General features: G+C 51.1%; 1 protein-coding gene across 5 annotated transcripts in view; it reads right to left on the bottom strand.

Moving 5' to 3' along the window:
• Nucleotides 1-10726: 10726 nt before the first annotated feature.
• LOC140204732 (autism susceptibility gene 2 protein homolog) overlaps nucleotides 10727-25452 on the bottom strand; it is a 50256-nt gene continuing 35530 nt past the window's right edge. For 3 of the 5 annotated variants that reach the window (XM_072271469.1, XM_072271471.1, XM_072271467.1), the window contains 9 exons: nucleotides 24894-24983; nucleotides 24210-24278; nucleotides 23663-23692; nucleotides 21435-21506; nucleotides 20084-20204; nucleotides 19442-19519; nucleotides 19170-19253; nucleotides 17835-18054; nucleotides 10727-11913 (listed from right to left, as the gene is read on the bottom strand). In XM_072271469.1, the coding sequence (XP_072127570.1) occupies nucleotides 11190-11913; nucleotides 17835-18054; nucleotides 19170-19253; nucleotides 19442-19519; nucleotides 20084-20204; nucleotides 21435-21506; nucleotides 23663-23692; nucleotides 24210-24278; nucleotides 24894-24983 (1488 nt within the window). In that variant the 3' untranslated portion in view covers nucleotides 10727-11189. The remainder of the gene's footprint in view (nucleotides 11914-17834; nucleotides 18055-19169; nucleotides 19254-19441; nucleotides 19520-20083; nucleotides 20205-21434; nucleotides 21507-23662; nucleotides 23693-24209; nucleotides 24279-24893; nucleotides 24984-25452) is intronic. The other 2 variants (XM_072271468.1, XM_072271470.1) reach the window with 2 other exon arrangements.

Consider the following 25452-nt stretch of genomic DNA (forward strand, 5'->3'; position numbering starts at 1 on the left):
CACACACTCCCGGGGTCAGACACAGAGTGAAGCTCCCTCCACACCGTCCCATCACACACTCCCGGGGTCAGACACAGAGCGAATCTCCCTCCACACCGTCCCATCACACACTCCCGGGGTCAGACACAGAGTGAATCTCCCTCCACACCGTCCCATCACACACTCCCGGGGTCAGACACAGAGTGAAACTCCCTCCACACCGTCCCATCACACACTCCCGGGGTCAGACACAGAGTGAATCTCCCTCCACACCGTCCCAACACACACTCCCGGGGTCAGACACAGAGTGAATCTCCCTCCACACCGTCCCTTCACACACTCCCGGGGTCAGACACAGTGAAGCTCCCTCCACACCGTCCCATCACACACTCCCGGGGTCAGACACAGAGTGAATCTCCCTCCACACCGTCCCATCACACACTCCCGGGGTCAGACACAGAATGACACTCCCTCCACACCGTCCCATCACACACCCCCGGGGTCAGACACAGAGTAACTCACTTCGCACTATCCCGTCGCACATTCCTGGCTCATTCTTCTGAATTCCAGAGTATAGACCCAGACATCTCAATCTCTCCACATTGGTTTAACCCCTCATCTCCAGAATCAATCTGGTGAACCTCCTCTGGCCAGTCTCCAAAGCCGGTATACCTTTCCTGAAGGAGACCAGAACTGCATGCAGCATCTTGGGTGCCTCTCCAGCACCCTGTAAAGCTGCAGCAGAACCAATACTCCCGAGCCTTCTGCAAAACCGCATGCTGCCATCTTTCACCATTCCAATAATAACCTCAACTTTTGTTTCTTCCTAAGTGAATGTCCCAGCAATGTCCTCAGTCTCTCAGCGTGTTAGTCCCTTACGCACTGGGTTAAACCGTCTATTACGCGTAGTAGGAGAATTAACGGTTATGCGAGGTGGGGGGGGGGGAGAGGCAGAAGGGTGGGCCTGAGCAACTTTACTCCGTCCACCAAATCAGCAAGAATCTCCTGGTGGCTACTCACTTCAAAGCCACTGCCCATTCCCACAGTGACATGTCCACACATTGCCCTTCTCTACTGCCATGACGATGCCACACGCAGACTGCAGGAGCAACCCCTCATATTCCGTCTGCATAGCCTCCAACCTGATGGTACAGACATCAATCTCTCTAACTTCCAACCTGCATGGTCTCCAACCTGGTGGTACAGACATCAATCTCTCTAACTTCCAACCTGCATGGTCTCCAACCTGGTGGTACAGACATCAATCTCTCTAACTTCCTGGAATTTATCCTCCTTCCCCTTTCTCTTTTTCCATTTCTCATTTTGATTCCTCCCCTCACCTCCTTCTGGTTCCCCTCTTTCCTTCTTTTTCTTCCATGGTCCACTGTCCTCTCCTATCATATTCCTTCTCCTTCAACCCTTTAACGCTTCCACCTATCACTTTCCAGCTTCTCACTTCATCCTCCCCTCCCATACCCACCAACTTTCCCCCTACCTGGGCTCACCTATCATCTGCCAGCTAATACTCCTTGCCCTCCCATCAGCTTCTGTCCCCTTCCTTTCCAGTCCTGTTAAAGGGTCTCAACCGAAAGATCGACTCTTAATGCTGCCTGACCTGCTGAGATCCCCCGGCACTTCTTGTGTCGCTCTGGAGTTGGAGTGTCTGCAGAATCTCTTCTGTTTGTAGGCACTGGAGTCCTTGCTTGTCCTGGAAATTATTGTGACTGGTCGCATCCCCGTCTGGTATGGAGGCTGAATGGTTCTTGAGCACTGTCTCAATATTTGATTGTTACACTATCTACATGCTTTGTTCTTTTTTTGTTGTAACCTATAGTAAGTTTGTTATGCTCACGCGTCACTGGCACCAGCAAGTACATATTAAACAAAAAGGGCGAGTAACATCATGAAGGATCTCACCCACCCTGCACGTGGACCGTTTGTCCCACTCCCATGAGGAAGGCGGCCACGTAGCATCCACACCAAAAACAGTTACTTTCCCCAAGCAGTAAGGCTGATCAACACCTCCACCTATTACCCACCCCTCCACACCCCACCAGCACTAATTCATCATTTTCTGTCAGTCACCTTTATGTACAGTCACTCCGGAGTCTAGCGCCACCTCATGGACGCACAATCAATCTATCCATATAAGCCATCGTATGTATTTATTTGGGTGGCGGAGTAGAGATACGGCCCTACCAAAGGAGGTGTTAGGTGCTCCTTCCCTCCACTAGCCTGCAGGTCACCCTTGGGCAAGGTGTAGCACCTGCTTAGCCCCCTGATCGGGTCATGTGAAGCCGTGGGAGCCGGTGGTGGATGGTCATGTGAGCAGCTGGTGCATATCACCAGTCCTGGTTATGTGACCACTGACGGCAGGCAGACAATCCCTGAAGAGTATCGATAATAGCTGGGGTCACCAGTCTTGTAAAGACACTGCCCAGAAGGTAAACCAGTTCTGTAGAAAAGTTTGCCAAGAACAATCACGGGCACGGACACAGCACATAACGAACGAATGATGTATTTATATTCGCAGACACGAGGAAATCTGCAGATGCTGGAAATTTAAGCAACACACAAAAAATTCTGGTGGACGCAGCAGGCCAGGCAGCATCTATAGGAAGAGGTACAGTGGACGTTTCAGGCCGGAACCCTTCGTCAGGACGAATTGAAAGAAGAGATAAAGAGATTTGAAAGTGGAAGGGGGGAGAGGGAGATCCGAAATGATAGGAGACAGGAGGGGGAGGGATGGAGCCAAGAGTTGGAGAAGGGAGAGGGTCTTGGGACGGGAAGCCTGGGGAGAAAGAGAAGGGGGGAGGGGAGCTCAGCGGGTGGAGAGCAGGCAAGGAGTTATAGTGAGAGGGACAGATGGAAAAAAAAGAGAGAAAAAAGGGGGGAAATATATATTTAAAATATATTAAATAAATAAATAACGGATGGGGTACGAGGGGGAGGTGGGGCATTAGCGGAAGTTAGAGAAGTCAATGTTCATGCCATCTGGTTGGAGGCTACCCAGACAGAATATAAGGTGTTGTTCCTCCGACCTGAGTGTGGCTTCATTTTTACAGTAGAGGATTTATATTTATTGTTTTTTTTTATTATTGTATTGTTTATCTTCGTGGCAAAATGGTTACTGTGGTGTGTAGTGGGTAGTGCTTGTCGCTCTCATTTTCAGCTTCCACCACTGGCTGGTAGTCTGGCGAAAAGGAGAGCTGAGTGTGCAAGTCTCTCCCCGTCAGTACAGAGCCTCTCCAACAGCAAGCCTCATCGCTGGCCACACACGGAAACTGAACTCCTTTAGGAAGGTTAAATAAATCGGTTTTGAGCCGTGGTTTAAGTGTCAACTGAGTCTGCATCCCTTGTAGTTTTAGGTATTGAACTCCACAGGTTAAGAGTACCGTTCAAAAACGCTGAAATATCAATGTCAAGGAGCTTTGAGCGTTCTCCTTCCTCGGTCATTTACCTTTCGGACCTATCACCACCAGTTCATACTACACTACCCCTCTCCTCTCTCACAGTCAACCTACCTCCTCACCCGGACCCATCCCCTCGTTATCCCCTTCCTTACCAGTCCTGAGCAAGTACCAAAGGAAACAAGTAATAATTGCAATGAATAAATAATACTGAGAACACTAGAATGTCTGAGGCTGATGGCTGGGTTTCTGATCTCTCTCCAACATATGCACTGGGAAGAATCTCGTTCCTTGCATTTTGCCCCCGCCCCCACCCCTTCCTCTGTAAAATACTCTCATGGAGTCACAGCACAGAAACAGGCCCTTCAGTCCATCTTCTCCGTGCTGAACTGTTATTTTGTCTAATCCAATCTATCTGAACCTGGCCCCATCCTCCATACACCTCCCATCCACACAGTACTTATCCAAACTTCTCTTAAACGTTGAAATCGAACCGATAAACGCCACTTCTGCTGGTAATTCATTCCACACTCACACCACCGTCTGAATGAAGTTGTTCCTCCTCAGATTTCCCTTAAATTTTCACCTTTCACCCTCAATTATGACCTCTAATTCTACTCTCTGACCTCAGTGGAGAAAAAGCATGTTGCATTTACCCTTACTCATAATTTTGTATACCTCTGTGAAATCACCCTTCTTTCTCCTACACTCAATGCAATAAAATCATAACCTATTCAACTTTTCCCTATAACTCATGTCCTCAAGTCCCGACAACAATTTTGTAAAATGTCTATTTTCAATTTTATTTACATCTTTCCTGCCCACAATATTAGGTCTCTCCAACTTCTTACACAATTTCAACATAAGATCCGTTCTCTGTAATTTATGAAGGGCCAATGTGCCAAAAGCTCTCTCTACCACTCTGTGGCACCACTTTCATGGAATTGTGGACCTCAATTCCCAGATCCCTCTCTTCTACTGCAATTCTCAGCCCTACCATTCTCTGCACAGGTCCTACCAAAGTGCCACACTTGTCTGCATTAAATCCAATCTACCATTTTCAGCCCATTTTTCCAACTGTCCAGGTGCAACGGCAAGATCTGAAAGCTGCTTCTATGGATTAAATGGTGCCTGCCCAACCAGGCTTTCATTCTGTACCCGAGCCTTCCCTCCCCTATTCCTCACTTCATGGAGGTGACTCCAACCAGAGGTTCAAGGTGAGGATGAAGTGGTTTAGAGGTGATCACAGGGAGAAGCAGTCCAACGCGTTGACACAATCACAAAGACTCGTCAGCAGCTCTACTTCAGTGGGAGTTTGAGGAGATTTGGTATGTCACCAAAGACGTTAGCAAATTTCTATTGAGGTTCAGTGGAGAGCATTCTGACTGGTTGCCTCACTGTAAGAACATGGAGGGTCCAATGTACATGATCGCAAGAGGCTACAGAGTTGTAGATTCAGCCAGTTCCATCATGGGCATAAACCTCCCCACCATCGAGGCCATCTTCACGAGGAGATGCCTACAGTAGGTGGCATCCACTATTAAGGATCCCCAGGATCTGGGACATGCCCTCTTTTCATTTCTACCATGAAGGAGGTGGTACAGGAGTCTGAAGACCCATTCACATTTAGGAACAGCTTCCTGCCCTCTGCCACCAGATTCAATGGTCCATGAACACTCCCTTGTTACTTCTCTTCCTTGCACTGAAAAATGGCAGAGAGAATATAATGCAGACAAGTGTGAGGTGTTGCAGTTTGGGAGGATAAGCCAGTGTATGACTTGCACAGGGAATAGTAGGGCACTGAGTGTGGTAGAACAAAGAGATCTGGGAATACAGATCCATCATTCACATCCAGATAGGGTCGTAAAGAGAACTCTTGGCCTTCACAAATCTAAGTACTGGGTACAGGAGTTGGGGTGTCATGTTTAAGTTGTATAAGATGCTGGTGAGGCACACTTCTTGTAACCTATCTACAGGAAAGATATAAGATTGAAAGAGTGCATTGCCAGGACTTGAGGAACTGAGCTATAAGGTTTAGGACTTTATTCCCGAGAGTTCAGGAGGATGAGGACGGATTTAATAGAGGTAGATGAAATGTTTTACGGGGAACATGGAGGAGGAATTTCATGGTGACAGTGTAGAACGAGCTGCTAGCAGAAGTGGTGAATGCTGGTTCGATTTTCAACATTTAAGAAAAGCTTAGATAAGTACATGGATGGGAGGGGGATGTTCCAAGTGCAGGTCGATGGGTCTAGGCAGAATAGGTTGGCATAGTCTAAATGGGTTGAAGGGCCTGTTACTGGGCTCTATGGCTAGTTTTTTTTTTAATTTAGTGACTTAAGACATTTTACATCTTTGATCCATTAGCCTGTTTGTTCCCATTGACTATAAACCCAATTCCGATTGTGCAGAATTCTAAGAATAATAGTTATATTAGAGGATTTTTAACTGTCATGAACCCAAACTCGCTATTTCTCTTTCACACTATTTACTTCAGTAATTTTTACGTCCTGCCATGCACTGTACTGCTGCCTGAAGATCTGACGAAGAATGCCAGAATGCCTGCTGTCATTAGCCGTGGGGGGGAGGGACAGAACACACGAGCAGGGAGGTTACGATCCAACTTTGCAGAAAATGGCACTGACCACAGCGGGAGCACGATGTGCAGTAGGTCTGGTCACTACATGATAGGGAGGAGAATCCCCAGGATGTTCCTCCCATTCTACATCATGGAAACAGATCCTGTGGTCCAACTGGGTAAGGCCAGCCCAGATTCCCATCTAAGCCAATCCCGTTTGTCGGCATTTGGTGCATCTCCCTCCATTCCTTTCCCATCACATACCTGACCAAGTGCCTTTTGAATATTGTTAAAATTCCCCATCCAGGTAACCCTCTGGGGAAACAAGTTGCCCCGCAGGTCCGTATTAAATCTTTTCATCCTCTTGCCATAAACCTGTGCCATCCAATTTTTGACCTTTTAACCTATTACATGATCTAATCCTTCCTCCGACACAGCCCTCCATCCATGTGCCTATCGCAGAATCTCTTAAATGTCCCTAATGTATCGTCCTCTACCACCACTTCTGTCTTGGCAGTGCATTTTGTGCACCCTCCACTCTAAAAATAAACCCAGTGTTGATTTTCCCAACACTGGAAAAAAAAACGTGCATTTACCCATTTGCACCCCTCAGTTTCAAATGCTCCAGGGAATAAAGTCCCAACATGCCCAAACTCTCTCAATAACTCAGTCCCTCGAGCACCATCTTCGCAAACCACACTAGATGGCATCTTTCCTAAAATTGTACACGGTACTTTAAGTGCGGTCTGACTTGTACACGGTACTTTAAGCGTGGTCTTGTACCACTACAAGGTAACATCCCACCTCCTGTACTCAATGCCCTGGGTGAAGATGACCAGTATACCAAATACATTCTCCACCACCCTGTCTACCTGCAACACATTTCTTGTACTTTGCCTGAATTAAACTCCAGCTGCCTTTCTCTGTCCATATCTGCAAATGGATCTATATCCCGCTGTTTCTTTTGAGAACCTTCTACACTACCCACACCACCAATCCTTGTGTCAGCTGCAAACTTACTAAGCCATACATCTACATTTTCACTTAAGTCCTCTCTATCACTGAAAGCAGAGGCTCGAGAACTGATCCCTGCGGAACATCAGTAGTCAAGGACTCTCTCACACAACTCTCCCATGATACTTATATTTTACACCACGAAACTATAACATACAGGAGTAGGACTAGATCTCCCTGTGGATGGAGTGTCTCAGTTACAATGTAACGTTGCTGCTCTATAGAAGGCCAATCTTGCAGTATTGTGTTCAGTTGTGGTCATCTCATTAAAGTAAGCTTTAAAGAGGGTGCACATCGAAGAGAACCGCAACCTTGTCATAGGGTTTGGAGGTTTGTCTGCCTCAATGACCTGGACAGCGATGTGGTCTGGAGTCAGGGCTTTATGCTTTGGCTCTTGGTAGGGTTATTCCATGCCAAGCAGGTCAAAGGGTAGAGGCCAGACTACAAGTGGTCCACCGGGCCTCCAGGTTCGGGGGTTCAGCTGAGGGCTAACAAACGTGACTCGTCAAACAAGACTTATGCAAAAAGCAACGAAGAGTCATTCCACATCCGAGTGCAACAGTGTTCCTGAGTCTCCACCCGGGACTTGCATTACTAACAATAGCGAAAACCAAGAGGGAGCTACAGACACGATGAAGGAAGCCGTGAATGCTGCCAGAGATGGAGGACCTTCATTGCTGCCCTAAACGCCAGAGGCGTACAAGATGATTAAGAGGCATAAGGTAAAAATGGCTCATAGGAGAGGGTGTCGTTTTGGAGGAAAATAAATGGGGATTTCAGAGGTAGGTTTATTTAAAAAATGTCCCTAATGTATCGTCCTCTACCACCACTTCTGCACTGCCAAGACAGAAGTGGTGGTAGAGGACGATACATTAGGGACATTTAAGAGATTCTGCAATAGGCACATGGATGGAGGGCTGTGTCGGAGGAACGATTAGATCGATCATGCAATAGGTCAAAAGGTCAGCACAACCTTGTGGGCTGAAGGGCCTGTACTGTGATGTGCAATGTACAATGGAGGGGGGGGTCTTGTTCTCCCCGAGGAAGAATGGGGAACTAATGAAGGGGTACAATACATTGAGGGGCAGAGATCTGGAAACCTGTCCCCTGGGCAGAGGCTGAGAAGGACAATTGTTTTCTCCCCAGAATTTGGAGCATACATCCTGACAAGACTGTGGAGGCAACACTCAAGCATTTGAACTGCAGAAGCAGACAAGGCTAGTGAGTGTTGGAAATGGGATTAGAGAAGGCAGCAGGAGAGGATGCTGCTTCCAATGACTGGTGGCCAAAGTTGGTGGGTGGAGGAGGGTGTAGAACGGACAGTGTGTCTGACGCTCAGTCCTGGAGGGTGGTGGGAGAACAGTGTGTTGAATACTCGGTCCCACAGGCCAGGAGAGGATGGTATGTCCGACACCCAGCTCCAGAAGGAAAGGTGGTGTTGCTGATGGCTGGTCCCTGAGGGTGGGAGAGGACAGTATGCCTGGAATTGTGGGGGTGGGGGGTGAGGATGTTGTATCTAATGTCCGGTCCCAGTGGGAGCCTGGTTGAGCTGCACAAATTGATGAGGACAAACAGGGTGGGAGATTCCTGGGACACCAATGAAAAACACGGAGGAACCATTGAGGCCAAGGGCCGGGGGCCAGCAAATCAGTGGACTGAAATGGCTGGCCTCTGAGCAGTGACAGCATTTGATAGCATCAGGGATAAGTCGCCGTTCTTGTATGACAATCCAGTGTTTGTCCTTATGCACGGCCTGCACTCCAACCTCTAACCCTCCACCCTGACCGGTCCTTCAGTCCCTCACCATTGTAGTTATCCCACACCCACCCCATGGCCTGCTCATCCTGGCTAAAGCGGAAAGGGTGGATGATCAGAAGGTTCTCCGGCTAGATATCCATGCACACAACATCTGCCATATTACCTGTCCACCACCTGCGGGTCAGGTGTGTGACGGAACACTTCCCACTTGTTTGGGTGGTTTTGTCCATGCAGATAAAATCCGCCACATTACCTGTCCACCACCTATGGGCCAGGTGTGTGACGGAACACTTCTCACTTCAGCAGGTGGAGCTAGTCCATGCACACAGCATCCACCATCTCACCTGCCCACTGTCTACAGTTGAGGGGTGTGACAGGATATTCTCCACGGGCCCGAGGAAGGGCTGCTGGCAAGGAGGCAAAGGGTGGGGCCGTCTGTCTCACCCCCTATGTCTCCGTTGGACTTAGCTGTCGACAACCTTGGTTCTCCACCTTTCCCACTTGCCCCCACCTACCCGCCCTCCCCCTCCCAGCTCCGTGAGCAAGGGGTTACAGTGGTGATAGGCAAGAGTTTGTCCCACCAGCACTAGTCGGGGTCTGTGTGCGCTGGAGTCTTGAAGGATGAAGGGCAGTAAACTGTTGCCAAAAAATGAAAAACCCAAAAAACGGTGCAGGTTGGTCTCACATAAGGGCGCAGAATAGATCTGCACCGCTCAGAGCCCAAAGCTCGATTGTTTAAAGGGGTTGGAGAAGGTCAGGAGGCAAGCGAGAGAGGCGGAGACTTACTATAGAGGACACAGAAGGGGTTTGTTTTAAGCATGTCGTACCAGACATTCAGCTATTCTTGGCTGGCACGTGGTGTCAGGATTAACCAGGTCACGTTATGAACGTTCCTGACTCGACCCTTGTAGTTTTAACGAGGCCGCGTGCGCCACCAGCCAGCCGTAGAAGGAACATTTGGCCCATCATATCGGTGCCAAACATGGTGCTGAATTTAAACTAAACCTCTTTTTGTGTACATCTGAGCCAAGATATCCCTGTGCCTTAAAAAGCACTTTCATATCACACCTCTTTTTTCACCTGCAGTTAAAGATTTACTCCAATGTGACATTAACAATTACAACATTTTATAAAGGCATTTGGACTGTTATGTGGATAAGAAAGGTTTAAAGGCATTTTGGCCATCTCAGGCTCTCAAAGTGCAACCCTACGTCCCCATCGTGAGAGGTGGAAACAGGTGAGCCCAGTCAATGGGACTCTGGTGAAGCTCTGTGGGCCAATCCCCTGGACAGCGGGCACAACAGACTACAGAAACATTGATGAACTCCAACCACACCATCGGCCAGAGGACGATGGAGATGGCAGCTCATCGATGGCCACGTGCAGCCAGAAGAAATGGTTGAGGCAGGCACAATAACAACATCTTGAAGATAGTTGGTCAGTACGTTGATAGGAAAAAGGTCGAACAGGACTAGCTCAGGAAGGCATCTTGATTGGCACGGACAAGTTTGGTGTAGAGCCTGCTTCTGTGCTGTAAGGCTCAGACAAGATGGATGTACACAGGCTGGGGAATCTGGAACAGGAGGGTAAAGATTTGAGGTGGGGAAAGAGAGATTTAGAAAGGATCCGAGGGTCGTTTGATGAAAAAGCTGTCACCAGAAGTGATTAAGGTCTCAAGCAGAGAAATGATGAGGAGATTGGGGAGATGTTGAGATGTCTGCCCCAATGGGAGGGTCTCGAATGTAGTTACAGGATAAGCAGGATGGAGACGGGGTGGGGAGACAGGGAAAAGGGAAATGGAGATGTGTGGATCACAGGGGATGAGGGGGATTTATCACGCTCTGGTCTATTCCACAACCCTCCCAACTCCCCATCCCCTCCCTCGAGCAAGATGGGGGGGAAACTGAGGAAATGACGCACCCAACACTCGCCTTGACCCTCCCCACCCCCCTCCTCCCACCAGCAATCAAATGTCACCTCACATAAGTTCGGTAGCATAATTTCTCTTTTTTAAAAAAAAATCCGTATACAGTTCCAGCAGCAGGGAGAGAGAAAATGGGGAGAGAAAATGGGGATAAAAATCTGCCTCGGTTAAAATCACATTAACCCCTCCCCCACGCAAAACAAAACCTTATTTTCTTTTTTAAAAAATGTACAAAATATTCTGTAGATGCTTTCCCACCCACCCCCCCAAAAAACCACAGTAACACACTGATTATATAATATAAATATGTACAGCATTATTAATTCCACTTTCAGTGTGGGGGGAGGGGACAGAGAGAAGGGAGCCATTCAACACCCCCCACCCCCAGGGAAGGGATGAGAGCTACCCCTCTATTTCTGGATAATCCGGGAAGGGGGGCAAAGAGAGGGCGGGGTTACAGAATGAAGGGGGGTTGATCCCCCCTCACTTCCTTCCATGAGGGTGGGAGGAGGGGGGAGGCCAGATATTATCTGGCATCCCGTTCCCTGTGAGGGTAGGTGGAGGAGGGGGGTGGGAGGTCACGTAGGTCAGAGGGCGGGGCCCCTCGCTGTCGGGGGGAGAGGGTGCGAGTAGAGGAAGAGGTGGCTGATGAGGAGGAGGAAGAGGAGATGAGGGGTGGTGGACCCCCGAGAGGAGGAGTCTTGGGCAGGAGGGTGCCCTGGCGGAGAAGGGAGGGGCTGAGGCGGGGGTAAGGGTGGGGAGGGGTGGGTAAGAAGCCACCAGCGAGGAGTCGGGCCCTCTGCTCGTACTCTTCCTGGAGGAGGGAGTGACGCTGGGCAGTGGGCTCCCTTTCCCTCTCCCTCTCAGCAGGTGGAGGGGGACAGCGTCGGGCTGGAAGGGGCACCGCCTCGGCCCAGGGGTCCCAGGGATACGGAGGGGGGTGAGGCTGCCCCAGCCGGAGAAGGGGAGAGTGCAGCAGGCCCAGCTCGGCTGGGGAGCCCGGGGGCACAAGGAGTGGCAAGGGCACTGCACGCAGTCCGGGGAAGGGACAACCCCCTCCCTCCACCTCCTCCTTCCCTACCACTCCCACTCCCCCCGTCTCCGGCCTGTCCCGCGGACGGGGCTGCTCTCCCCGGGACGGCTCCGCTTTCACCCGCTGCGCAAGTGGGGGTGCCCGGCGCTCAAGGGGTGTGGGGAGACGCTCCTCGACAGGCGTTCGGAACGGGTGGCGGGAGTAGGGTCCTTCCCTGCTGGAGGGGGAGAGAGGAGGAGGGGGAGAACGAGGGGAGGGGGGTTAGAGAGGGGGAGGGGAAGGGGGTATGGAGGGGGGAAGGGGGTACGGAGGCGGGAAGGGGGGTACGGAGGTGGGAAGGGGGTACAGAGGGGGGAAGGGGGTACAGAGGGGGGAAGGGGGTACAGAGGCGGGAAGGGGGTACGGGGGGAGGGGGGTACGGGGGGAGGGAGGTACGGGGGAGGGGGTACGGAGAGGAGGAGGGGGTACAGAGAGGAGGAGGGGGTACAGAGAGGGGGAGGGGGTACAGAGAGGGGGAGGGGGTACAGAGAGGGGAAGGGGGTACAGGGGGAAGGGGGTACAGGGGGAAGGGGGTACAGGGGGAAGGGGGTACAGGGGAAGTGTACAGGGGAAGGGTGTACAGGGGAAGGGTGTACAGGGGGAAGGGTGTACAGGGGGGAAGGGTGTACAGGGGGGAAGGGGGTACAGAGAGGGGAAGGGGGTACAGAGAGGGGAAGGGGGTACAGAGAGGGGAAGGGGTAAAGAGAGAGGAAGGGGGTAAAGAGAGGGGAAGGGGGGTACAGAGAGGGGAGGGGGGTACAGAGAGGGGAAGGGGGTACAGAGAGGGGAAGGGGGTACAGAGAGGAGGAGGGAGGGCGGAGGGGACAGGTGGGATGACAGTAGGGAAAGGGGGAGAGAAAAAGAGTCATTAGTGAATAGAGCAGTCATTCCAATCCCTCTCTCTCCTGTCCACGATCTCCCCTCCACCCCCCACTCCACAATCACCCCTTTTTCCCACTGGGGAGTGAAGAATTCAGGACAGGGAGGAGGGGGATTTGAGGCATAGATAGACCACAGAGAAATTGGGGGAAGTGGGGCAAATCACAGCAACACTGGCTACCCCTTCGAGGGGGTGCGAGGTGGTGGCTGTAAAGGTGAGAAAAATTACCCCCCACTTTCCACGTGGGTGAATCTCAAACTGGTTTGGAGAAAAGTCGGGAGGTCAATCAGGGTTAGAGCATTTCCGATGGAGATCAGGGTAAATATGTTATTCTCTGGGTGTCACGGAGCAGTACAGAACAAACACATGCCCTTTGACCCAACCAGTACTGTCAACACATGGTTCTCAGCTAGCTAGTCTCAATTTCCTGGATATGACCCATAACCATCCAAGCCCTGTCTGTCCACATACCTAAACGCTTCTTAAACGATAATCTTGTACTTGCCTCAACCACTTCCACTAGCAATTCATTCCCTATATTCAATGCTCTCTGCATGATAAAGGTGCCCCTCAGCTCTTGAACCTTCCCTCTCTCACCCCTAACCCACCACACCCCCCCAGTTTTGGACAGCTTCTACACTGTTATTATCAGATTATTAAAAAGTGCCCTAGACAGACTGCTGCCAACAAGGAGGATGTATAGGGGCCTCAAGACCCACACTACTAGGTTCACGAACAGTTTTAACCCGTCAACCGTCAGGCTCTTGAACCAAAGGCGATAACTTCACTCACCCAACACTGGACTAACTCCACAACCTATAGACTCACTTTCAAGGCCTCTACAACTCGGGTTCTCCATATTTCTTGTCTAATTTTTTCTTTTGTTTTAGTGTTTGCTTGCAGAGTTTGTTGTTTTCTGCACACCAGTTGTTTGTCCATCTCTGTCCTGTGTGGTTCTTTCTATTTACTGTGATTCCAGCAAAAAAAAATCTTTGGGTAGTATATGGTGACCAACATATCGTTTGATAATACATTTAGATTGAACTTTGAACTCTTAGCTTCATAAGTTATCTGCTCATGGTCTTACACCTCATTGTTGACCTCCACTGTACTTTCTCTGTAACCATAACGCTTTATTCTACATTCTCAGAATCAGAATTAACATCATTGGCATGCCGTGAAATTTGTTGTCTTTGCAGCAGCAGTACAATGCAATATATAATGATATAGAAAAACGTGTGTGTGTGTGTGTGTGTGTGTGTGCATATATAAAAAATAACACACACACACAATAGTTAAATTAAATAGGTAGTGCAAAAATAGAAATAAAGCAGTGAGGTAGTTTTCATGGGTTCAATGCCCATTCAGAAATCGGACGGCAGAGGGGAAGAAGCTGTTCCTGAAGCATTGAGTGTGTGTCTTCAGGCTCTTGTACCTCCTCCCTGATGGTAGCGGTGAGAACAGGGCATGATCTGGGTGATGAGGGTCCTATACAATGGGTGCCGCCTTTTTGAGGCATCGCTCCTGAAGACGTCCTGGACACTACAGAGGCTGGTGCCCATGGAGGTGACTTGAGTTTACAACTCTCTGCAGCTAATTTCAAATCTGTGCAGTAGCCCCCTACCCCCCCACCATACCAGATGCTGATGCAGCCAGTTAGAATGCTCTCCACGATACTTCTGTAGAAATTTGCGAGTGTCTTTGGTGACATACCAAATCTCCTCAAACTCGTAACGAAATATAGCAGCAGCTTCTTTGTGGCTGCATCAGTATGTTGGGTCAGGATAGACCCTCAGAGATGGCGACACCAAAGAACTTGAAATTGCCCACTTTCCACTTCTGATCCCTTCGAGGACTGGTGTGAGTTCCTTTGCCTGATCCTTTCTGAAGTCCACAGTCAGCTCCAGTATCATTTTTCTTATTTTAACCTACAGCAATTTTCTTGCACTGTACTGCTGCCACAAAGCAAGCTGCATGACATCTGCAAATGATAATAAACCCGATTCTGCCCTAGCGACCCTTGATGCTGCCTTCAACAAACTGCACACGTACTCCAAGCTCCCTGTTTTGTAATACTTCCTAGTGCCCTATCAATAGTACATTCATAGTAAATTATGAGGGGCATAGATAGGGTGAATGTTTGCAGGCTTTTACCCCTGAAGCTGGGTGAGACTAGCACTAGAAGTCATAGCCAATGGGTGAAAGATGAAATATTTAAAGGGAAAGACCTGGTTGCTGCCTGGATTAGAGAACATGTCTAATGGGAATAGGTTGAGCAAGCTATTGTTTTGCTTCTTGGAGCAAAGGAGAACATGATAGAGATGTATAACATGAGGCATAAGTGAAGTAGTCAGCTAGAGATCTTCCCATGGTGGGAACGGGTAATACGACGGGTGATTGGAGGAAAGTAGAGGGGTAGAGGGGGGGAATGTCAGAGGTGATAAGTTTCTACATTCTTCCCGTGACTGTAAGGGTTTCCTCCAGGAGCTCTGGTTTCCTCACGCAGTCCAAAGAGGTACCATTTGGTAGGTTAACTGCTCGTTGTAAATTGTCCTGCGATTAGGTTGAGATTAAACGGGGGGGGGGGTTGCTGGGCAGCCTGGCTTGAGGGTCAGAACGGCCTATTCCATGCTGTACCTGAATCAATCAAACAATAAACAATGACTATTCTATCGAGCACAGGGGTCCGTGTTGGGGCGGCTTCTTTTTACGTTGTACATCAACGATTTGGATTATGGAATAGATGGCTTTGTGGCTAAGTTTGCTGACGATACAAAGATAGGTGGTGGGGCCAGTAGTGCTGAGGAAACGGAGAGTCTGCAGAGAGACTTGGATAGATTGGAAGAATGGGCAAAGAAGTGGCAAATGAAGTACAATGTTAGAAAGTGTATGGTTATGCACTTTGGCAGAAGTAATAAACGGGCAGACTATTATTTAAATGGGGAAAGATTCAAAGTTCTGAGATGCAACGGGACTTGGGAGTCCTTTTACAGGATACCCTTAAGGTTAACCTCCAGGTTGAGTCGGTGGTGAAGAAAGCGAATGCAATGTTGGCATTCATTTCTAGAGGAATAGAGTAAAGAGTAAAGGAGCAGGGATGTGATGTTGAGGCTCTATAAGGTGCTGGTGAGACCTCACTTGGAGTACTGTGGGCAGTTTTGGTCTCCTTATTTAAGAAAGGATGCGCTGATGTTGGAGAGGGTACAGAGAAGATTCACTAGAATGATTCAGGGAATGAGAGGGTTAACATATGAGGAACGTCTGTCCGCTCTTGGACTGTATTCTTTGGTGTTTAGAAAAATGAGGGGAGACCTTATAGAAACATTTTGAATGTTGAAAGGCATGGACAGAGTGGATCTGGCAAACTTGTTTCCCATGATGGGAGAGTCTAGTATGAGAGGGCATGACTTAAGGATTGAAGGGCGCCCATTCAGAACAGAAATGCGAAGAAATTTTTTTAGTCAGAGGGTGGTGAATCTACGGAATTTGTTGCCACAGGCGGCAGTGGAGACCAAGTCATTGGGTGTATTTAAGGCAGAGATTGATAGGTATCTGAGTAGCCAGGGCATCAAGGCAGGGGAGTGGGACTAAATGGGAGAATGGATCAGCTCATGATAAAATGGCGGAGCAGACTCGATGGGCCGAATGGCCGACTTCTGCTCCTTTGTCTTGTGGTCTTTTCATACAAATGATATAGTTCAGTTCAAAGTGCTTCACAATGGGGCAAAGTGCAAATATGACAAAAAAAGACAAAAAAATGTCATTTTAAAGCAAGGTTAAATAAACAGGCTTTGAGCTGCCGTCAACCAAGTCTGCATCCCTTATAGTGTTAGTACTGAATTCCACAGCATCAGAGCCTAGCTGTGAATCATCTTTTGAAGGAGATTTTGAGAGATGTATTTTTTTTACACAAAGTAGGGGGTGTGTGTAATGTGTGCTTGGGGTAATGGTAGAGGCAGATGCATTAGGGACATCTCAGAGACTAATAGGAAAAATGGAGGGCTATGTAGTAAGCAAGCACTAGATTGATCTTGGAATAGGTTAGAAGGTCAGCTGAATTGCCTGTCCTGTTCTATGTTCTAGCGGCCACAGGCTGAGTGAAAGGTGAAATATTTAAGGAGAGTCTGATGGGGAACATTTTCACTCAGGGCGTGGTGAGAGTGTGGATCAAGCTGCCAGAGGGACTGGTGGATGTGGGTTCAACTGTAACATTTACAAGAAGTTTGGATAGGTACGTGGAAGAGAAAGGGATGGCAGCATATAGTCCGGGAGAACAGACAGCACGGACTAGAACACAGGACGTAGCCCTCAATGTGCCCACCCAAGAGTCTTTCAAGTGTCTCTCGGTAGTACGTTCCACACTGTGTAAAAAATAAACCTTCCTCACTGGCTGTCCACTCTATCTATGCCTCTTATCATCTTATACTCTATCAGGTCACCTCTCATCCTCTTTTGCTCCTATGAGAAATCTTCAAGAAAAGATGTCTCAAAGATGTGGTGTCTGTCATTACGGACCCCTATCACCCAGGACATGGCTCCTATCAGAGAGGAGGTACAAAAGCCTGAAGACACACACTTAGTGATTCAGGAACAGCTTCTTCCCCTCTATCGTCATATTTCTGAATGGAGATTAAACCCATGAAAATTAAAAATTTTTTTTAAAAATTATTTTTGTGCTACTTATTTAACTAATGTTTTACATCAAATAAATATAGACACACACACACACTTCTGTAATTCACGGTATTTCTCTATAATTATGTATTGCAATGTACTGCAGCCACAAAGACACCAAGTTTCAGGACGTATGCCGGTAATACTAAACCTGATTCTGAAAGGGACTAAAGGGACTAGATGGCCAGGGACTGGTTTCAGTTCTGCAGTACTCTCCGACTATAATTCCAAGATCTGAGTCACAGTCGCTGGGATTCTTCCCCTTACTTTGCGGGGAGATGGGAGCAGAATCTCCAGGTGTTTCCAAGGTGGAGGAAGATCGACCCTAAGAATCCGGATCATACAGAACGGGGTGGTGGGGAGAGGCGGAGCAGCCCCTTGGATGGTGGACCGGCAGAGAGTACCGTTAGGGTGGAGGAGTGAGTTGATTAGCTGGGGCAGGTGGAAGGGACCCGAGGGATCAGAGGTTCCTGCTATGGACGTGACCATCCTGCAACTGCTCCAACTCTTTCCCCACCATCGACCTCCCTCCCGATGTCCCTCACCTCTCCTGTTCCTCCTTGAGCAGGAGGACCTCGCGTTTGTCCTTCTCCGAGATGAGCCCCCTCTCCCTCTCCGCCTCCCCCAGCCGCGCCCATGAAGGCGGTGGGGTTGGGAACGAGGGAGGAGTCTGGTGCAAGTTGCTCCACTGATCCCGAGGGCTGCTGTAGGCGGGTGGGGGAGCTGCGGACGATGGGCAGTCCTTGGGAACGAAGATGGTACTGGCTGTGGGGGGGGGGTAGAAAAGATGTGGGTGGGGGGGGCAGAGAAAAAAAAGAGGTTAAAGTCACATGCAGACTGTTACATACTGTTAAATACAGTCCATATCAAACAGGGAGAAACACCAACACTTCAACTTGTAGACTGTGGCTGCGTGGGAAGGGGCTGCAAGGTGGGAACGCCGTGGGAGGGGGACGGTGAGGTGAGAACGCTGTGGGAGGGGGACGGTGAGGTGAGAACGCCGTGGGAGGGGGACGGTGAGGTGGGAACGCAGTGGGAGGGGGACGGTGAGGTGGGAACGCAGTGGGAGGGGGATGGTGAGGTGGGAACGCAGTGGGAGGGGGAGGGGGAGGTGGAGCTCTGTGGGAGGAGACGGTGAGGTGGGAGGAGGAGGGTGAGGTGGGAGAGGGACGGTGAGGTGGAGCTCTGTGGGGGGGGACAGTGAGGTGGGAGCACCATGGGAGGGGGATAGTGAGGTGGGAGCACTATGGGAGGGGACGGTGAGGTGGGAGGGGGATGGTGAGGTGGGAGCATTGTGGGGGGAGATGGTGAGGTGGGAGGGGGACAGTGAGGTGGGAAGGGGAGGGTGAGGTGGGAACAGCGTGGGAGGGGGGATGGTGAGGTGGGAGGGGGAGGGGGAGGTGGAGCTCTGTGGGAGGAGACGGTGAGGTGGGAGGGGGACGGTGAGGTGGAGCTCTGGGGGGGGCAGTGAGGTGGGGAGGGGACAGTGAGGTGGGAGCACCGTGGGAGGGGGACGGTGAGGTGGGAAAGGGATGGTGAGGTGGGAGCATTGTGGGTGGGGATGGTGAGGTGGGAGGGGGATGGTGAGGTGGGAGGGGTCGGTGAGGTGGGAGGGGACGGTGAGCTGGGAGGGGGACGGTAAGGTGGGAGCACTGTGGGGGGGGAATGGGGAGGTGGGAGCTCTGTGGGAGGTGACTGAGGAGAGGGGGCTGTGTCAGGAGGGTGAAGAGGGAATGTTAAGGGAAGGGAGGTGAGGAAGGAGAGTGCCATCAGACAGGATGATGTTTCTTGGGAATGGAGACGGATGTTTCAAGGAGCTACAACTACCCCAAGACCACCCCTTTACCCACCAGATTCCCCCCCCCCCCCCCGGTACTTACCGACAGCAGCGTTGCCAAGGCCTCCAAAGGCAGCATTGGGGTGTTGTCCAATGGTACTGTAGGTGGGGGAGCGGGTATAGGGATCTGTGGGCGACACATCCATTAGTGAAGGGAGGAAGGGCCGGATAAGGAAAGGGGTGCGGGTAGAATGAGGAGAGATGAGAGAGGGAAGAATGGGAGGAGGCGGAGGGAGAGGTGGAGGCAGTGGAGGGCAGGGTGAAAGAGGGATGGAGAGGGATGCGAGAGAGGCCGTTGATGGGCTGTGGACTCACCGAGTGGCGACGAGGTGCTCAGGAAGGGACTCAGTGCAGGCGGAGGCCCAAAGGGCGGCGTGGCCGAGTGCACGGCTCCTGTGGAGGGGAGAGAAAACAGCGCGTCTGTCTCCCAGACATCGAACTGGAGTGACGCACACCACGGTAATCGCAAAACGAGCGCCCCTTGCGTCTGGAACAGGCAGAGAGGGAGTTCCGGGTACAGGCGTGGAGAGGAGGTCCAGGGTACGTGCAGGTGGCTGGGATCCGGGCCCCGAGTTACAGGTCCACGCAGAGGGGCTAGAAGCAGGCACTGGGTTACAGGCGGAGGAGCAGTGTTTGGGACTGGGTACAGGCAGAAGGACTGGCTTACAGGGAAAATGAATCAGGAGTGGGTCTGGAACGGGTAGCGTCTTTAAGGTTCAGGAGGGGAAGTAGGAGTGGTGAGCAGGGACGGGGAACAGGCCGACTGACTGGGGTACAGAGGGTCAAGAGCACAACTGAAGAAGCTGGGAGATGGCGGAGAACGGATACAGGCTGAGTAACAGACCAGTGAGCATAGCAAGGAGACAATCCCTCCGTATTCTTCCACCCCCCCACTGGTCTCTGCCAACCCCTCCCTCCCCATCCACCCGTTCCCACCCCAGCACACACCCCCCCTACCTGTGGCAGTGAACAGGGTGATGGGACGGGCCAGATCATGCGTTGGGGCAACGGGACTGAACACACTGGGACCCCTCGACAGCAGGTCTGCCTTCGCCAGGTCCAGCTTCTGGTGTTCTACCTGCATCACAGGGAGGACGGAGGGAGAGGGGAGAGGAGGGGAGAGGGGAGAGGAGGGGGGAGGGGAGGGGGGAGGGGAGGGGGGAGGGGAGGGGGGAGGGGAGGGGGAGGGGAGGGGGAGGGGAGGGGGAGGGGAGGGGGGAGAGGAGGGGGGGAGAGGAGGGGGGGAGAGGAGGGGGGGAGAGGAGGGGGGGTGAGGAGGGGGGGTGAGGAGGGGGGGTGAGGAGGGGGGAGAGGAGGGGGGAGAGGAGGGGGGAGAGGAGGGGGGAGAGGAGGGGGGAGAGGAGGGAGGGAGAAGGGGGGAGGAGGGAGGGAGAGGGGGAGAGGAGGGAGGGAGAGGGGGAGAGGAGGGAGGGAGAGGGGGAGAGGAGGGAGGAAGAGGGAGTGGAGGCAGGGAGAGGGGAGGAGGGAGGGAGAGGGGGAGGAGGGAGGGAGAGGGGGAGGAGGGAGGGAGAGGGGGAGGAGGGAGGGAGAGGGGGAGGAGGGAGGGAGAGGGGGAGGAGGGAGGGAGAAGGGGAGGAAGGGAGGGGAATGGGTGGGGTTGGGGAGAGGGAGGTGGGTAGAAAAAAGAGTAGAGGGTGAGAGGGCACAAGGGAAGGAGTGAGGGGAGAGAGGCAAGGAGGGTGGAGAGAGCAGAGGAAGGATGAGGGGGTGAAAGAGAGAATTGGGGGAGGGAAGTGGGAGACAGGAAAGGGTGATGGAGCACTCTATAGACACAGAAACAACCCACCCCCTAGTGGTGTTAGTCAGGGGGCAGAGATGTCAGTGATGGTGTTAAACCTCCCCCTCTAATAACCCTGATGACTGCTGCACGATTGGGCTCCAACCTCCAGTTTTACACACAGACAAAGCAGGAATCTCACTCACACACATGGGCCAGGAGAAGGGGTGGTTCTCAGTCTCCACGTTGCTCCAAATCACGGAGGGAGGGGGAGACTGGGGGAGGAATTTTTGTACACATTGCGCCAGTGGTGAAGAGAGGGCACATGTTAGTGAGAGAGTGGGCAGTGTGCTGTCACACCCCTGACTTGTCGATGTGGGCAGATAAACGTGGCGTGTGTGTGTGCAGACTAACCCCATCCAAAGAAGCCACTGCTGTCAGAATCCACAGAGGAAGATCCAGCAGGAGTTGGGGAGAGAGGGAAAGAAAGAGGCCAATGGGAGGTGATGAGTTGTGAGGGCCGGGGCAGGGCAACCCTGGGAGGGGTGGAGGGTGTTAGGCTGCGTGTACCTTGTTCTTCTCCTGGTGCCGGTGAATCATCCAGGCGATCCGGACGTGCATGGCGCACCACTTACCCGGTTTCTGTAGGGAGTCCAAAGCAGAGGGGTCAGGGGGGCAGAGTGCACACTCCCCATCCCTCAGCTCTTGCTGTGTGATGGGGGGAGTGGGGGAGAGAGGGGCGGAGGAGGGTGTGAGGGTGGGGCAGAGGAGGGTGTGAGGGTGGGGCAGAGGAGGGAGGGACGAACCCCATTATCCCTTGTTCTTCCTCACGGCTAAGAATCTTGCCATTAACCCTGTACCTTGCCCTTAAGTTTGACCTTCCAAAGTGAATCACTTCACACTCTTCTGGATTACACGCCATCTGCCACTTCTCAGATCAGCTCAGCATCCCAGCAATATTCTGTTGTAATCTACAACAGCCTTCTACACGTTCCACAACTCCACCAACTTTCGTGTCATCTTCAATCTTACTAATCCACCCTTCCACTTCATCTAAGCCATTTATAAAAACCACAAAGAGCAGGGGTCTCAGAACAGAAAACACACGGAAGGGTCTGATTTCCCTCAGACCGAGTGGGACAGGGAAATGATTCTCCCCACCCCACAACTCCAGGGCAGTGTTCAATTCAGTTAAGTATGAGGTGTTGCGATTTTCAAAGTCAAAACCAGGACAGGACTTTATACAGTGAATAACTGAGCCCTGGGGAAGGTTGCAGAGCAGAGGTACATGGTCCTGAGAAAGTGACATCACAGGTAGACAGGGCATTCGTCCGGCTGGCCTTCGTTAGTCAGGGCACTGAGTACAGGAGATCGGATGTTACGTTGCCATTGTTGGCGATAAAGCCACAGGTTCACTACTCTCTGAGAGAAGTTTTGGGTGTTCCCCGATCTGTCACCTAGCAGCAGAAGCAATTTTCCTGCCTCTAACCCTCATAGAATTGTATACAAGATCCCCTCTCATTTCCGAATTCCAGCAAGTACAGGCCTGACTGACTTGTTCTCAGAATCAGAATCGGGTTTATCACCGGCATGTGTCGGGAAATTTGTCACCTCAGCAGCAGCAGTTCAATGCAATACATAATTTGGAAGAAAATAATAAATAAATCAATTACAGTGTACATATAATGAATAGATTAAAACCCGTGCAAAAACAAATAATATATATTTAAAAAGTGAGGTAGTGTCCAAGAGTTCAATGTCCATTTAGGAATTTGATGGCAGAGGGGAAGAAGCTGTTCCTGAATTGCTGAGTGTGTGCCTTCAGGCTTCTGTACCTCCTACCTGATGGTAACATTGAGAAAAGGGCATGCCCCGGGTGCTGGGGCTCCTTAATAATGGACGCTGCCTTTCTGAGACACCGCTCCTTGAAGATGTCCTGGGTACTTCGTAGGCTAGTGCCCAAGATGGAGCTGACTAGATTTACAACCATCTGCAGCTTCTTTCAGTGTACAGTAGCCACCCCCACCTCCCATACCAGACAGTGATGCAGCCTGTCAGAATGTTGTCCACGGTACATCTATAGATGCTTTTGAGTGTTTTTGTTGACATACCAAATCTCTTCAAATTCCTAATGAAGTATAGTCACTGTCTTGCCTTCTTTATAACTGCATCCATATGTTGGGCCCAGTTTAGATCCTCAGAGATCTTGATACCCAGGAACTTGAAGCTGCTCACTCTCTCCACTTCTCATCCCTCTGTGAGGATTGGTGTGTGTTCCTCGGTCTTACGCTTCCTGAAGTCCACAGTCAGCTCTCCTCAAAGGCTAAACCGCTCCCCTCAATCTCCAGAACTGAATTGTGAACCTAATGGTTCAGGTGCAGCCTCCCCTGTATAGTTGCAACATAACCTCCCTGCTCTTAAATTCAATCCCTCTAGCAATGGTCATCGTCCCATTTGCCTTCCTGATAACCCATTGCACCTGCAAACCAACCTTTAGCAATTCATCACAAGTTGCTCTGCACAATAAATGCTGCAATCTTTTATAATTTCAATAATAACCTGATCTTCATTTTTCCTTTAAAGGAGGATGACCTCACTTTCATTAACATTGTACTCCATCTACCAGACCCCTGCCCACTCATTTAACCTATCAATATCTCTCTGAAGACTCCCCACATCCTCTGCACAATTTTCTTTTCCCATTTAATTTAGTGTCCTCAGCAAATTTAGGTAAGCTACAACTTGGCCCCTTCTTTGAAATCATTAATACTAGAGAGGAAAAAATTGTTTCAACTCACCCGCACTGGAGGTCGGTACACTTCTGTTAACTGTGGGGCAAGGGAGAGGCAAAAGACAGGAATCAAACTTTCATTTAAGGCTGATTTCAACGCCAGTCCCCGGCATCGTCAGAGATCATCCTCAGTTCCTCATTCCAACAGCACGAAATGTTTGTCAAGAAGACCACTCCCCCTCAGAATATGGGTACGGCAGCATGGCCCACCTTAATTGCCTCACTGACGAGGTGGGGGTGAGTCACCTCTTCGAACTGCTGCTGACCTTCTGGCGGAGGCAGAGAGAGAGGTGGTGGGGTGGCGAGCATGGAGGACACAGTGAGGATGGGGGGCACTGTAGAAAGGGAGCTCCATGGGATGGGCGGTGAAGAGGGAGGGACCTCCATGTGCATAGGACAACTAGGAACCGTTGCTTAATGATATCAGAACTCCAAAGCCCACTGCCCCCATTCTCCACATACAAATCCGACCCACTGCTGGGCAGGAGATGCAAAGAGGAGCATGGACAGAGGATGAGAAAGACACGGGGTGTTGGGGGGGGAAATTCCCTTACCCTGGGGTCCTTCCGCAAGAGCGTGTGGGGAACTGGTCCAGGTCGTGATGCCAACTCAGCACTGGGGTTCTGAAATGCATAAATTGGAGGTGGAGAACAGTAGAGACAAAAAGAGGGAAGGAAGTGGAGTGGGGGGGAGAAGGGGTAGTGGGGAAAGGGGAGGGGTTGGGGAAAAGGGGAGGGGTTGGGGAGGGTGAGTGGGGGTGAGTAGGGGAGGGATGGACGCGAGAGGGAAACAAGTTAAATATCTGTGCACAATATCTATCTCACAACCAAGTTTGGGGTAAAGCCATTGTGGGAGGGACAGCAGGGGAGAGAGTGGGAGGTGGAATGGGGGAGGAAAGAGTGGAAAATGGTGTGATTGTGAAAGTGAGGGAGGGAAGATCAGAGAGGAGGAAGGGGGCGATGGATTGGGGAATGCTGAGGAAGGGGTGGAAGAGGGGAGGGGTGATAGGAAGGAGAGGGGTGGACCAGCGTCAGGTAGGGGTGGAATGGAAAAAGCAGGGAAAGGGTTGGAAGAGGGAGAGGTGATAGGAAGGAGAGATGGGACCAGTGAGGGGAGGGGAGGGGATGGGAGGGGCAGAAGATGGCATTGGGGAAACAGCAGGAATGAAGCCCCACAATCTCCACGCCCAGCCACCCAACCTCCCCCTCCCTAAGGGGTGGGTAGGGGATGGACCTCACCTTGGGCTGGAAGGCACCTTGCAGGGAGCTGAAAGTACCGGCTGTGGACAGGACGGCAGGGACAGTCGGACAGTGGTACGTCTGGTAGTACTGCGGTGGGGCAAAGCACAAAGCCAGTAGTTAGCATGGCCAGGCCGTCCTGCAGCGCACAGCCAGGCAGTTCAACTGTCCCCCCCCCCCCCACCCTCTAACCCTCCTCCCTGGATCAACCTATTCCCCATACATAATACACACACCTCCCCAATCTCGTTCAACTCCAAACTCGGCCACAAAGAGAGGAGATCACAGAGTGTCCTCACGAGGGGAGACTGGACAGGCGTTATTGCAGGGAGAGATTAGTGGGTGTCATTATACACTAAGTGGCCACTGTATTAGATACAGGAGGGAAACCCGGTGTGGCCTTCTTTTGCTGTAACCCCTACACTTCAGCGTGTTGTGCGTTCGGAGGTGCTCTTCCGCACACCACTGTTGTAACATGTGGTTATTTGAGTTACTGTCAGCTTGAACCAGTCTGGCCATTCTCCTCTGACCTCTCTCATTAACAAGGCACTTTCGCCCA

Source organism: Mobula birostris, chromosome 11, assembly GCF_030028105.1.
Source record: "Mobula birostris isolate sMobBir1 chromosome 11, sMobBir1.hap1, whole genome shotgun sequence".
Taxonomy (NCBI): Eukaryota; Metazoa; Chordata; class Chondrichthyes; order Myliobatiformes; family Myliobatidae; genus Mobula; species Mobula birostris.